Below are 20,663 nucleotides of genomic sequence, written 5' to 3'. Positions count from 1 at the left end.
TTCATCTCCATAAGCATAATTCATATTGGCATCTTGGCCACAAGCATGGCAGGCATCATCAAAAAGGGATATTTCAAAAGAATCAAAGGGATCATAACAGTCATCATAACAATCATCCTTCGGTAATCACGAAGGGGAATTAAACAATGAATGAGTTGAAGAGTTACTCTCATTAGAAGGTGGGCACGGGTGATCAATCTGCTCTTCCTCCTTTTGTTCTTCGCTCTCCTCCTCATCTTTTTCATCCAATGAGCTCACAGTTTCATCAACTTCTTCTTCCATAGATTCCTGCAAAATATTAGTCTCTTCTTGGACAGCGGAGACTTTCTCAATAAGTGCATTAATATCAGAATTGTATTCATAATTCTCATAGCAATATTTGAGAATAGCTAAATTTTCAGATCTATAAACCGAATCATCAAAGTCTTCAAACTCTTTAAACATAGATTCAATTTCATAAGCACCAATAAAAGCAACAAATTCTTCTATTTGTTCCACGTCAAAGTAATCATATATACCATTAGCATAAGAAGCTAAGGTTTTATTATCATTAAATTTGCTTGAAAAGGGAAGGTGTGGAGCCTTCATCCTTGAGCAACAAGTATAATCATATCTCAAGCATAGTTGTCTAGCATACCACTTCAATATATTAATTTGATCCCACAATAGTTTCCCTTTTTGAGTCAAGCGATAATCCCTAAAGTATTCACGTTGATCCAATGTGACTCCCATTACATAATTGAATGGGGTTTTCTCAGGATTATTAAAGTGGTACATAATATCTTTCACATAACGAGCATCGAGGGTTTTAGGAGGTTCCCCATCTCCATGAGTAGCAAGTACACCTAATTTTTTGGTATTTCGTGTTCCATATCCATAAATAAAGATAGAGAACAACTAAGAACAGCAAATAAAAATTACTTAGTGATAAAGCAAACAAGCACACACGAGAATATTCACCCCACGCTATTGCTCCCCGGCAACGGCGCTAGAAAAAGGTCTTGATAACCCACAAGTATAGGGGATCACAACAGTTTTTGATAAGTAAGAGTATCGAACCCAATGAGGAGCTAAAGGTAGAACAAATATTCCCTCAAGTTCTATCGACCACCGATACAACTCTACGCACGCTTGACGTTCGCTTTACTCAGAACAAGTATGAAACTAGAAGTACTTTGTAGGTGTTTTTGGATAGGTTTGCAAGATAATAAAGAGCGTGAAAATAAAAAGTAGGGGCTGTTTAGGTAAAGACACAATAAAGTAAATATAGCGAGTGTGGAAAAGTGGTGGTAGGAGTTGGGAAATTGTCCCTAAGCAATTGACTACTTTACTAGACCGATAGCAAGTTTTATGTGGGAGAGGCCACTGCTAGCATGTCATCCCTTACTTGGAATTCTATGCACTTATGATTGGAACTATTAGCAAGCATCCGCAACTACTAACGTTCATTAAGGTAAAACCCAAGCATAGCATTAAGATATATTGGTCCCCCTTCAATCCCGTATGCATCAATTTCTATGCTAGGCTGAAGCTTCTGTCACCCTTGCCCTCCAATACATAGTCCTATCAACATACAACTAACCCTATGGTGTGATCCACACGCGCGCTCATATGATGGGCACCAAAGGACAGCAACATAACCACAAGCAAATTAAATCAATCATAGCAATTCATCAACCACCGATAGGACAACGAAAATCTACTCAGACATCATAGGATAGCAACACATCATTGGATAATAATATGAAGCATAAAGCACCATGTTCAAGTAGAGGGTACAGCGGGTTGCGGGAGAGTGGACCGCTGTAGGTAGAAGGGGGAAGGTGATGGAGATGTTGGTGAAGATGGCGGAGGTGTTGGTGAAGATCGCGGTGCTAAATGATGGTGGCCACGGCAGCATTCCGGCGCCACCGGAGGAGAGGGGGAGAGGGGGCCCCTTCTTCATCTTCTTCCTTGACCTCCTCCCTAGATGGGAGAAGGGTTTCCCCTCTGGTCCTTGGCCTCCATGGCATGGGAGGGGCGAGAGCCCCTCCTAGATTGGATCTGTCTCTCTGTTTCTGCGTTCTCTTCTTCTGCCCTTTCACCGTTTCGTGTATATATGGAGATCCGTAACTCCGATTGGGCTGAAACCTTCGTCGTGATTTTTTACCAAAAATTAGCTTTCTTGCGGCCGAAGGAGGGCATCAACCGCCTTACGGGTGGCCCACGAGGGTCGGGGGCGCGCCCAGGGGGGCAGGCGCGCCCCCTGCCTCGTGGCCACCTCGGGCACCGTCTCGCGTTGATTCTTCTTCCAGAATTTTCCAAATATTCCAAAAATAAGCTCCGTCCGTTTTTATCCCATTTGGACTCCGTTTGATATGGATATTCTGCGAAACAAAAACATGCAACGAACAGGAACTGGCACTGGGCACTGGATCAATATGTTAGTCCCCAAAAATAGTATAAAAAGTTGCCAAAAGTATATGAAAGTTGTAGAATATTGGCATGGAAGAATCAAAAATTATAGATACGATGGAGACGTATCAAACAGCGGGTGGAGATGAGTGAGGGCTCAGATCCCTCCAGCAGTTATGATGATGGCAGCAGGAGCACTCCCAGCAATTTGCCAAAGGCTGCCACCAGGACAAGGAAGAAGAGGAATTCTGATTCAGAGGATGAAGATTATGTGGCAGTTGAAGATGAAGCCACTTCAAAGAAAAAGGTGCTGAAGAAAGAGTATGGCACAGCTGCTGCAACAAAGCCTGGTCTGAAAAACAAAGGCTCCAGCAAGAAGAGTTCCAATGTCAAAAGCCAGAGCCTCCACTCAAGAAACAATGGAGTTCACTCTTGAACCCAAGGAAACTGGAGATGGCAAGAAGAGAAAAGAAAGGGTCAAGAAGACCATTGCCAGAGTTATTGGGAAGCCATCAATGATGAGAGAGTCTGAAAAAGAAGAGGAAGAGGATGCTTGATGTCTACTACGCAACCTTCTTCTTGTAGACGTTGTTGGGCCTCCAAGTGCAGAGGTTTGTAGGACAGTAGCAAATTTCCCTCAAGTGGATGACCTAAGGTTTATCAATCCGTGGGAGGCGTAGGTTGAAGATGGTCTCTCTCAAACAACTCTACAACCAAATAACAAAGACTCTCTTGTGTCCCCAACACACCCAATACAATGGTAAATTGTATAGGTGCACTAGTTCGGCGAAGAGATGGTGATACAAGTGCAATATGGATGGTAGATATAGGTATTTGTAATCTGAAAAATATAAAAAAAGCAAGGTAACTAATGATAAAAGTCAGCGTAAACGGTATTGCAATGCTAGGAAACAAGGCTTAGGGTTCATACTTTCACTAGTGCAAGTTCTTTCAACAATAATAACATAATTGGATCATATAACTATCCCTCAACATGCAACAAAGAGTCACTCCAAAGCCACTAATAGCGGAGAACAAACGAAGAGATTATGGTAGGGTACGAAACCACCACAAAGTTATTCTTTCAGATCGATCTATTCAAGAGTTCGTACTAGAATAACACCTTAAGACACAAATCAACTAAAACCCTAATGTCACCTAGATACTCCAATGTCACCTCAAGTATCTGTGGGCATGATTATATGATATGCATCACACAATCTCATATTCATCTATTCAACCAACACAAAGTACTTCAAAGAGTGCCCCAAAGTTCTACCGAAGAGTCAAGACGAAAACGTGTGCCAACCCCTATGCATAGGTTCATGGGCGGAACCCGCAAGTTGATCACCAAAACATACATCAAGTGGATCACGTGATATCCCATTGTCACCACAGATAAGCACGGCAAGACATACATCAAGTGTTCTCAAATCCTTAAAGACTCAATCTGATAAGATAACTTCAAAGGGAAAACTCAATCCATTACAAGAGAGTAGAGGGGGAGAAACATCATAAGATCCAACTATAATAGCAAAGCTCGCGATACATCAAGATCGTATCACCTCAAGAACACGAGAGAGAGAGAGAGAGAGAGAGAGATCAAACACATAGCTACTGGGATCCCCCCTCCGGCAGGGTGCCGAAACAGGGTCCCGATTGGTTTTTGGTGGCTACAGAGGCTTGCGGCGGCGGAACTCCCGATCTATTCTGTTCCTCGATGTTTTTAGGGTATATGGATATATATAGGTGAAAGAAGTCGGTCAGGGGAGCCACGAGGGGCCCACGAGGGTGGAGGGCACGCCCAGGGGGTGGGCGCGCCCCCTGCCTCGTGCCTTCCTCGTTGCTTCCCTTACGTACACTCCAAGTCTTCTGGATTGCTTCCGTTCCAAAAATAACTCTCCCGAAGGTTTCATTCCGTTTGGACTCCGTTTGATATTCCTTTTCTGCGAAACACTGAAACAAGGGAAAAAACAGAAACTAGCACTGGGCTCTGGGTTAATAGGTTAGTCCCAAAAATAATATAAAAGTGCATAGTAAAGCCCATTAAACATCCAAGATGGATAATATAATAGCATTAATACTTCATAAATTATAGATACGTTGGAGACGTATCAATGCTGCACCAGCACCCAAAGCACAAAAGCTTATGGGGGATGCAATCAAATCAAGGGCTGCTCCATCTAAGCCCAAATCTGCTCCCAAAGCTGCTGCTCCAGCTCCAAAGCCTAAACCCAAGAGGAGCACTAGGAACATCCCTGCTGAAGAGAAGAACAAGGCCCCAGTGCCTAAAGCTACTAAAGAAGAAGAAGATGATTCTGTTGTTTTGAGGAAGCTGAAGCCCAAGATCCCTGACCACACTGATGCACACCCAGTTGCAGAGAACATGAAATTCAGGAAGGATGCAGGATTGAGACTATGGAGACAGTGTGATCCATATGCTATCAGGAGAAGGACTGCTGTGGACTATAGATTTCACACTAAGGAACAGCATGACTTCTATGAGACAATTCTGCTTGATAAGAAGCCCATTGTGTGTGACATGAGATGGGTTGACTGGGAGTTCATCAAGGAGAATGAGGATCACTTCCCTGGAGTGCTTGATAGCTTCAAGGCATGTGGAGTTGACACTTTTGTTGCCCAGAAGCTCACCAAGTGGAATGATGACCTCATCATGCAGTTTTACTCCACTGCCCACTTCTATCCAGATGGAAGGATAGTATAGATGTCTGAGGGTACTAGTTACCAGTCTACAGTTGAGGAATGGGCCAAGCTTATCAATGCTCCTGAGGAACATGAGGATGACTTGGATGTCTATGCAGAGAAGAAGAAAGACCACAACACTATGGCCAACATGTACAAAGAGATCCCAAATGCTGCCTTGGATACACATAAGTTTGGATCTGTTCACTACTTGTTGTCTAGTCTGCCAACAATCAACTGGATCTTAAGGCACACACTGCTACCCAAGTCAGGTGATCACAAGATGATCAGAGGACATGCCATCAACTTGCTGCATATATTTGATGCCCCACAGAAGTTCAAGGTCATGAGTTTGATTGTTGAGACAATCAAGAGGACTGCTGCTGACCAAAAGAGAAGCTGTGGGTATGCCCCACAAATTCAGGAGCTCATCAACTCAAAGATGGTCAAAGGCAAATACATTTTGGATAAGGAGCACCCGCCCATCTACCATGAATTTGAAGATAACACAGTGGTGATGAATGAGAATGAACCATCTTCAGCTCAAGCACATGAGAAGAGAGAGAAGGCTAAGGCAGAGAAGGCTGCAAAGATGCCAACAGTAGAGGAGGCATCTCATGTATTCTTGAAGAGCAAGCAAGACCAGCTTGGATATCTGATCCAATCCACCCTGAGGATTGAGAAGGGCATGGCCACCCTGACCAAGAACCAGGAGAGTCTGGAGAGGATTATTGAGACAAAATTCTATGACCTTGATGTCAAGGTGATAGAGATCCAAACTACAGTTGAGCAACTCCAGGAGGAAGCTGAGGAGAAGAAGGGCAAGTCTACCACAGATGCTTTTGCCAGAGTGCCCAAAGGATAGATATCTGCTGCAGTGCTAGTGACAGACACTAGAGCTACAGCATCAGCACCAGCAGCAACAGCTCCAGTTCCACCTCCAGCAGCTACTCCACCAGCTCCAGCTACTTCATCTGAAGCCTTCGTCCTTGGAGTCCTCTCAACACCACCTCCCGAAGATCAAGCCTGAGAGTCGTTCAGCACTATGCATTTTTGAACTTTTTGGTAACTTGTTGCCAAAGGGGGAGAAAAATGTATAGATCATAGGCTTCGAGAGAGAGTGTTGATTTTTTATTCTCTCTTGCTATTTTGGTTGAAACTTTATTGTGTGCTTGTGTGAGATACTACTTTGTGTCCTTGTGAGATACTTGTTTGATCATGTGTTTGATCATATGCTACCCTTAATGCTTGTTGGATGATATTATCTTTATATCCTCTTATGATCATTTACTTTGCTTGGTGATGAGTGCATGTGTTTTAATTTCTATCATTTTGAGCGCTCCACCAAGATGTATGTGACATGGAAGAGTAACCCATGATCCTAATCGATTGTGCATTTGCATTCAAAAGCAAATTTCAAATAATGCACAAATTTAGTAGGAGCTCTTGCTTATCACATACTTCTCAAAGCGACGATGTTTTTCAATCTTACTTATCATTTGTCGAAGCTTTGATCTATATGTTGTCATCAATTACCAAAAAGGGGGAGATTGAAAGTGCAACTATCCCTGGGTGGTTTTGGTAATTCCTAACAACATATAGCTCATTGAGCTAATGCTATTCCAAGATGAATATTTCAGGAGAGCTCAATGATTGGCATGGCATGGATTAGAAAGTGGACCCATCAAAATGCTAAGGGCAAAAGATTGGCTCAAGCTCAAAGCACAAGACTCTACATTTTCTATTTTAGTGATCCAAGATCACATTGAGTCTATAGGAAAAGCCAATACTATTAAGAAGGGATGAGGTGTTGCTTAATGAGGTTCTTGCTCAAAATGCTTAGTGATATGCTCCAAAATCCTCCACTACTTTCTCATATCCACATATGTCCCAAACCAAAAATTCCAACTCGGCCCCACCGAAATTTCATATCCGGAGCCACCAAGTTCAGTTGACATAGCCACTGCCAGAAACCCTAGTCTTTTCGGTCTCACCGATAGGGATCTCGGTCTCACCGAGATGGGATTGTAATCTCTCTGTTTCCCTTCGTAATGTTTCGGTCAAACCGAGATGAGCGATCGGTCCCACCGAGATTGCATTGCAAACACTCTGTTTCCTTTTCGTAACATTTCGGTCCAACCGAGATGAGCGAATCGGTGCCACCGAGTTTGCCTGACCAACTCTCTATTAGTCTATAACAAAAATCGGTCTCACCGAGTTTGTGTAATCGGACTCACCGAGATTACGTTATGCCCTAACCCTAATGATATCGGTCCCACCGAGTTGATCCAGTCGGTCCCACCGAAACACCTAACGGTCACATTATGAACCAAGTCGGTCTGACCGAGTTCTTTGAATCGGTCCCACCGAGTTTGGTGATTTGTGTGTAACGGTTAGATTTTGTGTGGAGGCTATATATACCCCTCCACCCACTCTTCATTCGTGGAGAGAGCCATCAGAACATGCCTACACTTCCAACACATATTTTCTGAGAGAGAACCACCTACACTTGTGTTGAGGTCAAGATATTCCATTCCAACCACATAAATCTTGATCTCTAGCCTTCCCCAAGTTGCTTTCCACTCAAATCTTCTTTCCACCAAATCCAAATCCTGTGAGAGAGAGTTGAGTGTTGGGGAGACTATCATTTGAAGCACAAGAGCAAGGAGTTCATCATCAACACATCATTTGTTACTTCTTGGAGAGTGGTGTCTCCTAGATTGGCTAGGTGTCACTTGGGAGGCTCCGTCAAGATTGTGGAGTTGAACCAAGGAGTTTGTAAGGGCAAGGAGATCGCCTACTTCGTGAAGATCTACCCTAGTGAGGCAAGTCCTTCGTGGGCGACGGCCATGGTGGGATAGACAAGGTTGCTTCTTCATGGACCCTTCGTGGGTGGAGCCCTCCGTGGACTCGCGCAACTGTTACCCTTCGTGGGTTGAAGTCTCCATCAACGTGGATGTATGATAGCACCACCTATCGGAACCACGGATAAAAAATCTCCGTGTCAACATTGCGTTTGCTCCCTCAAACTCATCCCTTTACCTTCATATGCAATTGTTTTACATTCCGCTGCTATACTCTTAGAATTGCATGTGTAGGTTGATTGCTTGACTTGTGCTAAGTTGCTAAAATCTGCCAAGAACTAAAATTGGGAAAAGGCTCAATTTTTATTTGGTCAAGTAGTCTAATCACCCCCCCTCTAGACATACTTTCGATCCTACACATCTGCAACTTCATGTGACTCTGTATTGGCACAATCAGTACATGGACACAGGATGTAATCCGCATCACCAATTCTCCTCTTTGTACTTTCAGCCAAATTCATGAACTCTGTCACGCCACTGATAAAATCTACGGTTTTCCGATTCTTCATCAATCGAGATCGTTCCGTCTATAGCACAGGAATGGTAATTAAAAACAAAACAACAATATTAATACACGGATTAACTGTTGCCCAAAGATGCGTGCATAAATCACAAGGTTTTATTTTAATAGTTACCGAGGGCACTCCATGTTGTTATCCAGACATGCAATGACAAAAATTAATGGCCAGTCAATTTACACGCAGAGTACTAGTACAATACTACCCATAGGAATTGAATACCTTAATTAAGCCACTCACAAAAAGAATACAATAATTAATTAGTCGCGCAGCGACCTCCACCCAGCAGACGGACAAGCGCGATGCGGCGGCACGCCGAGACAGCACGGTCGAGGAGCAACGCTTAGTGCGGTTGCTGCCTGAAGTTTGACCTCCACTATCTCGCCATCGACTGCGATGGATGTGCTCGAATCACGCCGCCGCCGGCCTCGATGGTTGAGTTCCTCCTATCTCCCGCCGCAGACCGAGGGTTGACCTCCTATGACGCCGCCACCGCCCACTGACCGAGGATTGACCTCTTCTCTGGTAGCCACTGCCTAGGCCGCCACTGCCATCTCTATACGCAGAGCGGCTTTTTTTACGGATATCCGTAGGGCGGCTGTTTACATGGTATCTCACCGTAACTCAATTATATGGACAAGGTAATACATCACATACGATTATGTAATGGCAACCGTGTCTAACCCACATTGTCTTCTCACGTGGTTTGGTGCGGAAATCGTGTGTGACGTTGTAATACCTAACACAAATGACATGTATAAACAGTGTGCCGTATACAACATATAGTGCCATAAGTAGTTCCCGACCGCTAGCTTATCTCCACAGTTTCCCCATTTCCCCCAAATCCCTACATAGCCTCGAAATTCCCTCGCGTGGCGCTAACATTGGGGGAATGCGGACGAGTGGTGTTGATGGTTTCGGTGCGGCTGCTCCTGCTCGTATCGCCGCCACGACGGTGGTCACCGCCGAGCACTTGCCTAAGGTCATCAGAAGGCAGGTGTACTACGGATCCAAATCGTCCTGTCAGGTTCCAACCTATCCTGATCTATTTTAGCATGTCCAAGGTATAGCTCCTTGTTGAATCCGTCCTGAATGCCCCCCCCCCCAGCAAAGCAATCTACCGCCGGATCCGGAGCATGACTCCAGACTCCCGCAACACGAGTTCGACTATGAGTTTTGCGCCACCGAGAAGTACCAAAAGCTGAGTTGTGTGCACGGGCACACTCTCGCTCGATGTGTATGCACGGAGGGATTCGACATTGGCAGGCAGTTTCTCAGTTGCCCCTTAGAGGTTAGTGCTAACTAAGTTCATCATTTTACTTCAGTTAATGCCACCGCTCATCCAGAATACTATTTAACATTGGCAGGGATATGAGGCTTGTGCCTTTGTTAACTGGCTGGATGAAGAATGGTATGGCAGGGCTCGGAGTGTTATCACCAAGCTCGCAAAAGATAACGTAAAGCTGAAGAAGAAACTGGCTGACCTGGAATGTACAATCAGTACGATGAAGCAAGAAAGAATCAATCACAGGCAACAGATGAAAGAAAGAGACAAGAAGGAACAAGCATGTGTAGTTGTGGTTGTCGCATTAGCCATGTTCTATGCGCTGTTTGCAATGATGATTAGGGGTTTTGTTTGAAAGTATTGCTAAAGCACATCTAGATATGCTCTGAGTAATGCACGTCTAGGTCCTATGCCATTGATGTTACGCGAAGATTCGTGCAGATATTTTTCTGTCTTTTTTCTTTTCCTTTCTAGTTTGATTATTACTGGTTTTATCAATAGGAAGAACTCAATGTATTGCTTGCCAACTGTCCTACTCCGTTCGTACCGGTACCGGTGCATAATCCCAAAACTCGTTCCTTGTTTTTGTCCTGGAAAAGGAAACCAGCCAAATAGCCAATAGGAGTCATGCGCAACCCCGGGAATTTGGAGCGACTGGGTACAAATAATTGTGGTTGATTATATCAGCGGTTAGATAATACGTCAACCCCCTCTTCAATTGGCAGTTCCTCTTCTCTGCATACCCCGCTTAAGTGTCCACCGTCTTCATCGTCCCCGGCAGGCCACGCTATAGACTGGCACACACTCTGCAGCCATGTCGAGCGACAGTTCGGCCAGCAGTTTGGCGCCCGATGATAGGTCAACATCGGAATCATCCCGCTCGTCTTCCATGAGTCTGGCGTCAAGCCCAGACCTCGATTATATCCGGTTCATGGAAGGGACGCCGCCTCCGGAGTCGTCAAACGACAACCAGACGGACTAGGAGCCGTCGGAGGATGAAGAAGAGGATGACGATGATGAGGAGGAGGAATGGTCGAACGAGGAGGACGACGACGACGACAGCAACGACGATGATGACGGCGGCGCCGATGAAAAACCAATGGTCAGCGGCAAGAAGTGTCCTCACCACGACGATGTCGCGGGGCCATCCAACAATAACAACAACAAGAAGAAGGACTAAATTAAGTAGACTATATATATCTCTGTTTATCCTGTCAATCACATCACAGACGGTTAGTAATATGTATTCAACAGAGATCTTCTACATTATCGCCAACAGGTAGGTTTGTTGAACTGTGTGCCCTGACAAGCACACAATTCACAAAAAAAGACCGTATGGGCTGTCTATAATGATTGCACACAATTCTGATTACCGACCTGTTTGCCGGGTATCACACACATCTTGTTACGCCGAATCGTTTGTGTTTACCTCACTCATCGCAAACAGTTCATCGGAGTGAACTGTATGCCGCATATCGCACACACCTTGATCTGGCTGCCCGTTTCTATTGTTCTGTCTCATCGCAACCACTTCGTACAGATCAACCATATGTCCTTCATCGCACACGCAACTAAACCCTGAACCGTGTTTGATGCATCCGTCATCGCAAACGTTTTATACATTTCTGACGGTTTTCATACAGCACAGTTTGCGATTATTGCATCGCACACAGTTTCTCGAAGGGTCTCTGATCGTAGTGTCGCGTTAGCAGCATCCTGCAGTAGTGATGCATGACACAAATTAGCATCGCTTTTAGCATGATACGGTATCTACCTATATGTTACTCTAACCCTCTTTATATATATTTAATTCTTTGCCACATCAGCATACTTGCTATTTCCGAGTGCATGACATCGTCGGCTATATATGATATCACCACTATGGCCAACCTTATGATACGTCTCCAACGTATCTATAATTTATGAAGTATTCATGCTATTATATTATCCATCTTGGATGTTTAATGGGCTTTACTATGCACTTTTATATTATTTTTGGGACTAACCTATTAACCCAGAGCCCAGTGCCAATTTCCGTTTTTTCCCTTGTTTCAGTGTTTCGCAGAAAAGGAATATCAAACGGAGTCCAAATGGAATGAAACCTTCGGGAGCGTGATTTTTGGAACGAACGTGATCCAGGAGACTTGGAGTAGAATTCAGGGAAGCTTCGAGGTGGCCACGAGGCAGGGAGGCGTGCCTGCCCCCGTGGGCGCGCCCCCCACCCTTGTGGGCCCTCGTGCCTCCCCTTACCGACTTTTTCGCCTATATATATCCATATACCCTAAAAACATCGGAGAGCACAATAGATTGGGAGTTCCGCCGCCGCAAGCCTCTGTAGCCACCAAAAACCAATCGGGACCCTGTTCCGGCACCCTGCCGGAGGGGGGATCCCTCACCGGCGGCCATCTTCATCATCCCGGCGCTCTCCATGACGAGGAGGGAGTAGTTCACCCTCGGGGCTGAGGGTATGTACCAGTAGCTATGTGTTTGATCTCTCTCTCTCTCTCTCGTGTTCTTGAGGTGGTAAGATCTTGATGTATCGCGAGCTTTGCTATTATAGTTGGATCTTATGATGTTTCTCCCCCTCTACTCTCTTGTAATGGATTGAGTTTTCCCTTTGAAGTTATCTTATCTGATTGAGTCTTTAAGGATTTGAGAACACTTGATGTATGTCTTGCATTTGCTTATCTGTGGTGACAATGGGATATCACGTGATTCACTTGATGTATGTTTTGGTGATCAACTTGCGGGTTCCGTGACCTCGTGAATTTATGCATAGGGGTTGGCACACGTTTTCGTCTTGACTCTCAGAAACTTTGGGGCACTCTTTGAAGCACTTTGTGTTGGTTTGGATAGATGAATCTGAGATTGTGTGATGCATATTGTATAATCATACCCACGGATACTTGAGGTGACATTGAAAGAAACTGGAATGTACAGATGAAAGAAAGAGACAAGAAGGAACTAGCATGTGTAGCTGTGGTTGTCGCATTAGCCATGTTCTATGCGCTGTTTGCAATGATGATTAGGGGTTTTGTTTGACAGTATTGCTAAAGCACATCTAGATGTGCTCTAAGTAATGCACATCTAGGTCCTATGCCATTGATGTTACACGAAGATTCGTGCAGATATTTTTCTTTGTCTTCTGTTTTCCTTTCTAGTTTGATTATTATTGGTTTTATCAATAAGAAGAGCTCAATGTATTGCTTGCCAACTGTCCTACTCCGTTCGTACCGGTACCGGTGCATAATCCCAAAACTCATTCCTTGTTTTTGTCCTGAAAAAGGAAACCAACCAAATAGCCAATAGGAGTCCTGCGCAACCCCGGGAATTTGGAGCGACTGGGTACAAATAATTGCGGTTGATTATATCAGCGGTTAGATAATACATCAATTCCCGCTTCAATTGGCAGTTCCTCTTTTCTGCATACCCCGCTTAAGTGTCCACCATCTTCATCGTCCCCGGCCAGCCGCGCTACACACTGGCACACACTCTGCAGCCATGTCGAGCGACAGTTCGGCCAGCAGTCTGGCGCCCGATGATAGGTCAACATCGGAATCATCCTGCTCATCTTCCATGAGTCCGGCGTCGAGCCCAGACCTCCAGAGTCGTCAGACAACAACCAGATGGACGAGGAGCCGTCGGAGGACGAATAAGAGGACGACGATGATGATGATGAGGAATGGTCGAACGAGGAGGAGGACGATGACAGCAACGACGATGACGACGGCGGCGACGATGAAAAGCCAACGGTCAGCGGCAAGAGCGTCCTCGCCAAGACGATGTCGCGGGGCCATCCAATAGCAACAACAAGAAGAAGAAGGACTAAATTAAGCAGATTGTATATATTTCTGTTTATCCTGTCAATCTCATCGCAGGCGGTTAGTAATATGTATTCGACGGAGACCTTCTACATTATCACCCACAGGTTGGTTTGTTGAACTGTGTGCCCTGACGAGCACACAATTCACAAAAAAGACCGTATGGGCTGTCTATAATGATCGCACACAATTCTGATTACCGACCTATTTGCCGGGTATTACACACATCTTGTTACGCCGAATCATTTGTGTTCACCTCAATCATTGCAAACGGTTCATCGGAGTGAACTGTATGCCGTATATCGCATACACCTTGATCTAGCTGCCCGTTTCTGTTGTTCTGTCTCATCGCAAACAGTTCATATAGATCAACCGTATGCCCCTCATCGCACACGCAACTAAAGTCTGAACCGTGTTTGATGTATCATTCATCACAAACGTTTTGCATCTTTTTTGACGGTTTTTTTACATCACCGTTTGCGATCAATGCATCGCACACAGTTTCGTCAAAGGTCTCTGATCGTAGTGTCGCGTTAGCAGCATCCTGCAGTAGTGATAGTGCTTGTGTCCATGAAACCAAACATGCACATTTGTTCAAAAGGTAGTGCCCCATTGCTCAGTGCCATGGATCGGATCAGTGCTTGTGGCCAACCAAGCATCAGCCAACAATTCATCATCTTTCAAGTTGAAATGTTCTCTCCTTTTCTTCTTTTAGTCCACACCCGACGCCCACATGTCCTCAAGATCACTTTCCAGCTGGTTGTTGTTTGGCTGCTGGGTCTGTGTCGTCTAGGATTGTGTCTGTTGGGTGTCCGACATCTGGGTGTGTGTCTGGTGGGTGTCCTTCGGCTCCAACTCCATGAGCATCAGGGCATAGGTCAAAGGAAAGGAGGAGGCAAGCCCCCCCCCCATCTTCCACATATCTTGCTCATCCGACATGGCATGAATCACCGAACCCGCACTCAGGAAGAGTAATGCTTTAAAAAACGCATGATTCATTAAGTGAAAGACGTTAACCGAATAGTTATAGATGCCGCAATCAAAGATCATATAGCCTAATTAACTACAAGTTGAATAAGCTATGTCCCTCTTTAGATTGTTCTGTAATATTCCAGTGGTTGCCGCAAGGAATGACGTCATAGCTCCTGCAAAAGTAATAACAATCAAAGCCATAGGTGAGTATTCAAATAAAGGGAAGCACCTTGCTATCATGAAAACGCCAGTAGTTGCCATAGTAACTGCATGAATCAAAGAAGATACTGGAGTGGGACCCTCCATTGGTAACCAAGTATGCAACCCTATCTGTGCAGATTTCCCAATAGCGGCAATAAAAAGTAATACAAATCAGAGTTATGGCATTCAATTTCATATTGCAAAAAATCCATTCATTTCTGGGAGCACTAGCACAAGCAAAAATGGTTGAAAAGTCTACTGCCTCAAAACAAGAGTTCCACGGGCGGCTGCTCCTGAACGAGCTGCTCATGCTCAAATGATCAACATAAAGTGAAAAGTGTAGTAGTGATATTACTCGCAGTATAAGAAGGAAGAGAAGATCTAACCTCTCTACTTGACACCTCTGAACCAACTACATTCCTAGCTAAAACAGGAAAGCTGAAAGTACTAAAGCTTCAAACTCCTTGCTAACAGCCCTGCCTATAAAAGGAATAATGCTTCAAGGACAGTCCACTTGCCCGTCTTTGTGGTGGCTAACGCCGCCGTGCATCATGTTCATCATTACGTCCTCCTCACTAGCGCCCGGTTGACACATTCCGGCAAACAGAGAGCAGGCACTGCTAGGTGTGGTGGCCAGCATCCGTGAACGGACAAGCGCCGACGACTGCGACAAACTCAGTGTTGAGGTTGACATTGTACGCCACTTGATGGCTAGCGGTAATGGTAGGGCGGGCTGCTGCTACGGACCAAGCTACAAGGCGGCGAAGTAGTATGGCAGATGCTGCTGCATCGGGTTTACGGGATATGTTCCGCTAGAGCCCTTACGATACCGCAAAAACTGTTTTGAGGTTTTAGGCAAATTCCTGTTTTTGAACAATATAATCTTAACAGAACAACAATATAAATCAAACTTACTAATGTTTTAACATCGTATAATACAATAATAATCTCAATCAACAAATGCCCAAATTCGAATAATTAAAACAATACAAATGGTTTGGAATAGATAGAATGGTTCAAATCACACATGAATACAAAAAAGATCAAATGAATAAAATGAGAGTTTATCTCCCATGCAATTGACACTGGTGCTCAATGAGATCATCAGAAGCTAGGGCGTGTGTGGCATTGTCCTCAATCTTGCGGTAGGTCTAAAGAAATAATTGATCTGATATTGGTTCCTGTTAGGCTTGACATGGCTACCAACATTGTCATAGAAAAACTCTAAGTTTAAATCTCTCTCATCCTTGATAATCATGTTGTGCAGAATTACACATGCAGCCATGATATTTGAGAGAGATTTTTATCAGGACCTCGAATGGCAAACTGAGCTTGCAACATACCAAATGTCCTCTCAATATCCTCGTGGCATGCTTCTTTGCTTGGGCAAAAAAAATATGCTTCTTGCTTTTTGGCTGACTGATGATCTTCACAAATGTTGACTATGAAGGATAAATACCGAAGACAAGATAGTAACCCATGGTATAGTCATGTTCATTGATAATGTAGTTGTAATCCGAAGTTTCTCCACTAGCAAGCCCAGCAAAAAGATATGATCATTGTAATATATTAATATCATTGAGAGAACCCGACAATCTAGAGAAGGCAATGTCAAAACCACAACATGGGCCATTATCTTGCCCGTACAACGGCTGTTATTTTAGTGGAAAGGCGGATCTGCGGGAGAGATCCTCTTATTAGGAATTCGCTACACTGTTCATAATCGAGCACGCGATTTCCGTAAAACCCGCGTGTTCACCTTTCCACCACCAGTTCACCCACCAGAGTCCAACGGAATCTTTCTTCCCCCTCTACACTACTACAGTAGATGCCGAGAGGGTGCTGACTCGAGTGCAGTGTACTGCGTTTCCTTCTCGTCGTCGGTCTTCTTCTTATCTCATCCCCGACTCCGACGAGCCCCGGCGACCGACCGGCGAGGGATGGCGGCGACGGCGACGAAGCTGAGCAGCGGCCACGAGATGCCGGCCGTGGGGCTCGGCGTCTGGCGGATGGACTCCGCCGCCGTCCGCGGCCTCATCCACTCCGCCCTCCGCGCCGGCTACCGCCACTTCGACTGCGCCGGTACGCCCTCCCTCCCCCCCTCTTCACGTCCGTCTGCACCCACCTGGATCCCCATGAAACCCGGACCGTCTTATCTAAGATGCTTTCGTGTGTCGTTGGGGGATCCCACATTCGTAAAACCAAATGTCAGAGTTCCTGATGTCTTCAAGCAGTAGATTTGCGAGTACCGAGGAAGTTCTGCATTACTTTTATTCAGTAGCAGTGCTAGATCTTAATTTACAGTGTTGTTTTTCGGGAGATTTCGCCTGCGATGATGTGCTCACCGTCTGGGATTGCTGTCTGCTGCTGCAGCTGACTACAAAAACGAGGCTGAGGTTGGCGATGCGCTCGCGGAGGCATTCAAAACTGGGCTTGTCAAGAGGGAGGATCTTTTCATCACTACCAAGGTTATTACACTAATTAATTGTTTTTCGAAGTTTGATTTTTTATTGCAGAGGCTGGGTGTAATTGGTATCTTCGCGATATTAATATATTCCTCTTTTCAAAAAAAGATTGCAGAAAAGGGTATTGGAATAAGAATATACCATGTTTTCTTTGTGTTGGATACGACACGCCTACTATCCCTTTGTGCTAGGACCTGAGCCTATTAAAAATTGTGTCCTATGAGCTGATTAGATGAGGTTTTGTATAGAGAAGTATGCGATAACATAGAATTTCTAGACATCTATGGTTAAACCCACCTATGATGGTATGGCTGGATGTGGCATTCAAAACAAAGACAGAGTGAAATCATATGGTTGAACTAGCAATTGGATAAAGGTGCTGCATCAGTCAGCGGCAGGCGCTGCCTTGTTGGTACATCAGGTCCTACTGATGACAAACCTGTTTAGAACTGGTTAAAAAATGCTGAAAACGCTTGAAGGTGCTCCTGTGACTCAGATGGAGCAAGACTCTGTAGTTATGCACTGAATTATTATTTTTTGAATGTTCTGGAATCTTAAGTACCGTCTTTGTTTTGACTAACTCGGCAGAAGATATTGTGAAACTAATCTCCTATACTTAAAAAGCAGCAAGGCTGGCTTGTAGCAATCTTTTTTCCACCATGGTTAGCTTTTACGGTTTCACACCCCAATGAATTAGCATTTGTTTGTCGGCACTGACATCAATTATGAGCACTTGAATTTCAAATTCATCCTCAATTTCAAATATCAGCATTTCTTAATTTAGAGTTGTTATGGAGTTGCAGTACCAAGTCTTTTTGTTTACACCCCATTTCACTGTCAACATTAAAAACATTCAAATGATGTTGCAATCTTCTTTCTCCAACATATATTGTGTTATTCAAAGCTCCATGTCTGTTGTGATTGTAGTTGTGGAACTCAGATCACGGCCATGTGGTCGAAGCCTGCAAGGATAGCCTGAAGAAGCTGCGATTGGATTATCTAGATCTCTACCTTATTCACTTCCCTGTAGCTACTAAGCATACTGGTATGATCCTTGTCTTTTTTTTTTGCGAGATGGTATGATCCTTGTCTTTATCCTACCTAACATGGATAAAGAACACTTTATGCCATTCAATCTAATATAATTGAGTATCTGAATTTTAATTGTGTACAGGAGTCGGCACAACTGGCAGTGCTCTTGGTGATGATGGCGTGCTTGATATCGATACCACTATCACATTGGAGACAACGTGGCATGCAATGGAAGATCTTGTTTCCATGGGACTTGTTCGTAGCATCGGAATTAGGTAAAGCACATCATATTACCATTGGTTCTGTGGTCTTTCCTTGGTCTATAACTCTATTTAAATTATTGAGGCATTTGGTCTCGACTCATTTAAACTGTGTAGATATTATGATGCGTCACTTGGGTCAGTTAGTTGATGTTGTCCCCATTTATCCTAGTCATGGCCACAGTTCAGTTTACTTAGAATTACAACTGTTCAGCTTGTTCCATTAATTTATTAGTACATAATTTGTTTGATCTATATCTCTTGGCTGCTGTGTATTTAGAATGATTTAGTCCTTCTGGATATTTTTATTTATTGGCTTACTGGTTGCTGTGCAAATAGTTGCTGGTCTTGTTGCCCAGAGTTTATCTCCATCTTTTCTAAATAAAGAGTGTGAGATCTTATTCTGTAATCCTTTGATGTCCTGGTGAACCTGAATTGTCATAAATTGACATTGTTGATTGTATACTATGTCAATTTGTGTTTAGTTGTTCTTGTCTTCTTGTTTCCATTGTACAATTGTACAGTATGCTATTGCCTCTAGGTCACTTTCAAATTTATGCAGTCTAACATATTTAAAGATTTGAATAGCTTCCATGTGAGTTTTACCTTGCATATTGTCCAAGCAAAAACCCTTTTGTTTGTACTGTACTATCCAAATGAGTAGCAGAATGGCACCCACAGGGTGCACAGAACAAGGATGGATGCACTTCAATGTTTGTTCTTTGCAAAGCAAATCTTGTTGTGTTTGCACTCAGCGCCCTTAGTAACAAATACTAACTGCATCTCCTGACCATTGGAGCTGTAAATTTGTGCATTACCGTTAGAATGATAATTCTACATGCTCTCTATGACATTGTGTGATCTCTAACTAGCTGCAACTACAGGTCTAATGTCAGGATTTAGAGTTCTAGACTACTCTGGTTGTAGCACTCCCAAGTGCCAATTTTGAGTTTGACTCCTTGAGCTGTGCATATTCAGACTAACCAGAATCGAACCGCATCTCCTTAGTTCCATTATGCTGCGTCCACTTCCGCCACAATTCGAGTTTTCATGGCTACCTCTCATGCTGGAGGAGAATTTCTATTTCTCAAATCTAACCCTTGAATTATTCATGCAGCAACTACGACATCTTCCTCACCAGAGACTGCTTGGCCTACGCTAAGATAAAGCCCGCGGTGAACCAAATCGAGACACACCCTTACTTCCAGCGCGACTCTCTTGTGAAGTTCTGCCAGAAGCATGGAATCTCTGTCACCGCACATACACCCCTGGGCGGCTCCACTGCCAACACCGAATGGTTCGGCTCGGTCTCATGCCTCGACGATCCTGTCATCAAGGTCAGTATCACAAATCGTGACAATGTGGCATCACATTCCACTCCAGCATTTAGAAAAAGAACACCCCTGCAAGCCTGGTTTTGTGATGGTTTCTCAACCTCTGTTTGCTGTATCGGTGTTTGCAGTCCCTGGCTGAGAAATACGGCAAGACGCCGGCCCAGCTGGTCCTCCGGTGGGGCCTCCAGAGGAACACGGTGGTCATCCCCAAGACCTCCAAGGTAGAGAGGCTGGAGGAGAACTTTGCGGTCTTCGACTTCGACATCTCCGCCGAGGACATGGAGAAGATCAAGGCCCTCGATCGCAACTACCGCACCAACCAGCCGGCCAAGTTCTGGGGCATCAACCTCTACGCTTGATTCCACTGCATGTTTTGCTTCCCGGACAGTGCAACCAATAATATGGGAGCTTGTCATTAGTGTAAACGAACTTGAGTTGTAGATGATGTATTTGCAGCACAATTTATCAGTTCACCATTCTATTCGTGCTGAGTCATGCCCGGTTCATTCTCCCAGTATCTTCAGGAAAACCATACAAGGTTGAACTCCATTCAACAAATCAGTCCTTCCAAATTATTGGTCACACAAATTAATCCTCTGTATTTGGTTGAACTCTTTCATTGCTTGAAAAGTGAAAACACATCATATCTGGTTGAGCTTCATTCAACAATTTAGTCCTGGCAAATGTTCTATCTTGGGGGCAAGTTTTCGCCGAGTATGCAACAAATAAGTTATACGGCTAAGAAAAAATCTGGCAACAAACCATAAACACTTGTCTCAAAAAATCAAACTACTCTATAGAATCTGTATGAATC

General features: G+C 44.3%; 1 protein-coding gene across 1 annotated transcript in view; it reads left to right on the top strand.

Moving 5' to 3' along the window:
* Nucleotides 1-20,330, top strand: part of LOC123142410 (NADP-dependent D-sorbitol-6-phosphate dehydrogenase) — a 28,981-nt gene extending 8,651 nt beyond the window's left edge. Inside the window, exons 2-7 of the mRNA XM_044561336.1 lie at nt 16,430-16,840; nt 17,132-17,226; nt 18,151-18,268; nt 18,398-18,530; nt 19,633-19,852; nt 19,978-20,330. Coding sequence (XP_044417271.1) covers nt 16,430-16,840; nt 17,132-17,226; nt 18,151-18,268; nt 18,398-18,530; nt 19,633-19,852; nt 19,978-20,208 — 1,208 coding nt within the window. The 3' untranslated portion in view covers nt 20,209-20,330. The remainder of the gene's footprint in view (nt 1-16,429; nt 16,841-17,131; nt 17,227-18,150; nt 18,269-18,397; nt 18,531-19,632; nt 19,853-19,977) is intronic.
* The last annotated feature ends 333 nt before the right edge of the window (nt 20,331-20,663 follow it).

This window comes from Triticum aestivum, chromosome 6D (genome assembly GCF_018294505.1).
Source record: "Triticum aestivum cultivar Chinese Spring chromosome 6D, IWGSC CS RefSeq v2.1, whole genome shotgun sequence".
Lineage (NCBI taxonomy): Eukaryota > Viridiplantae > Streptophyta > Magnoliopsida > Poales > Poaceae > Triticum > Triticum aestivum.
Note: the sequence above shows the minus strand (reverse complement) of the source record. Positions and strands in the feature narration are given on the sequence as shown.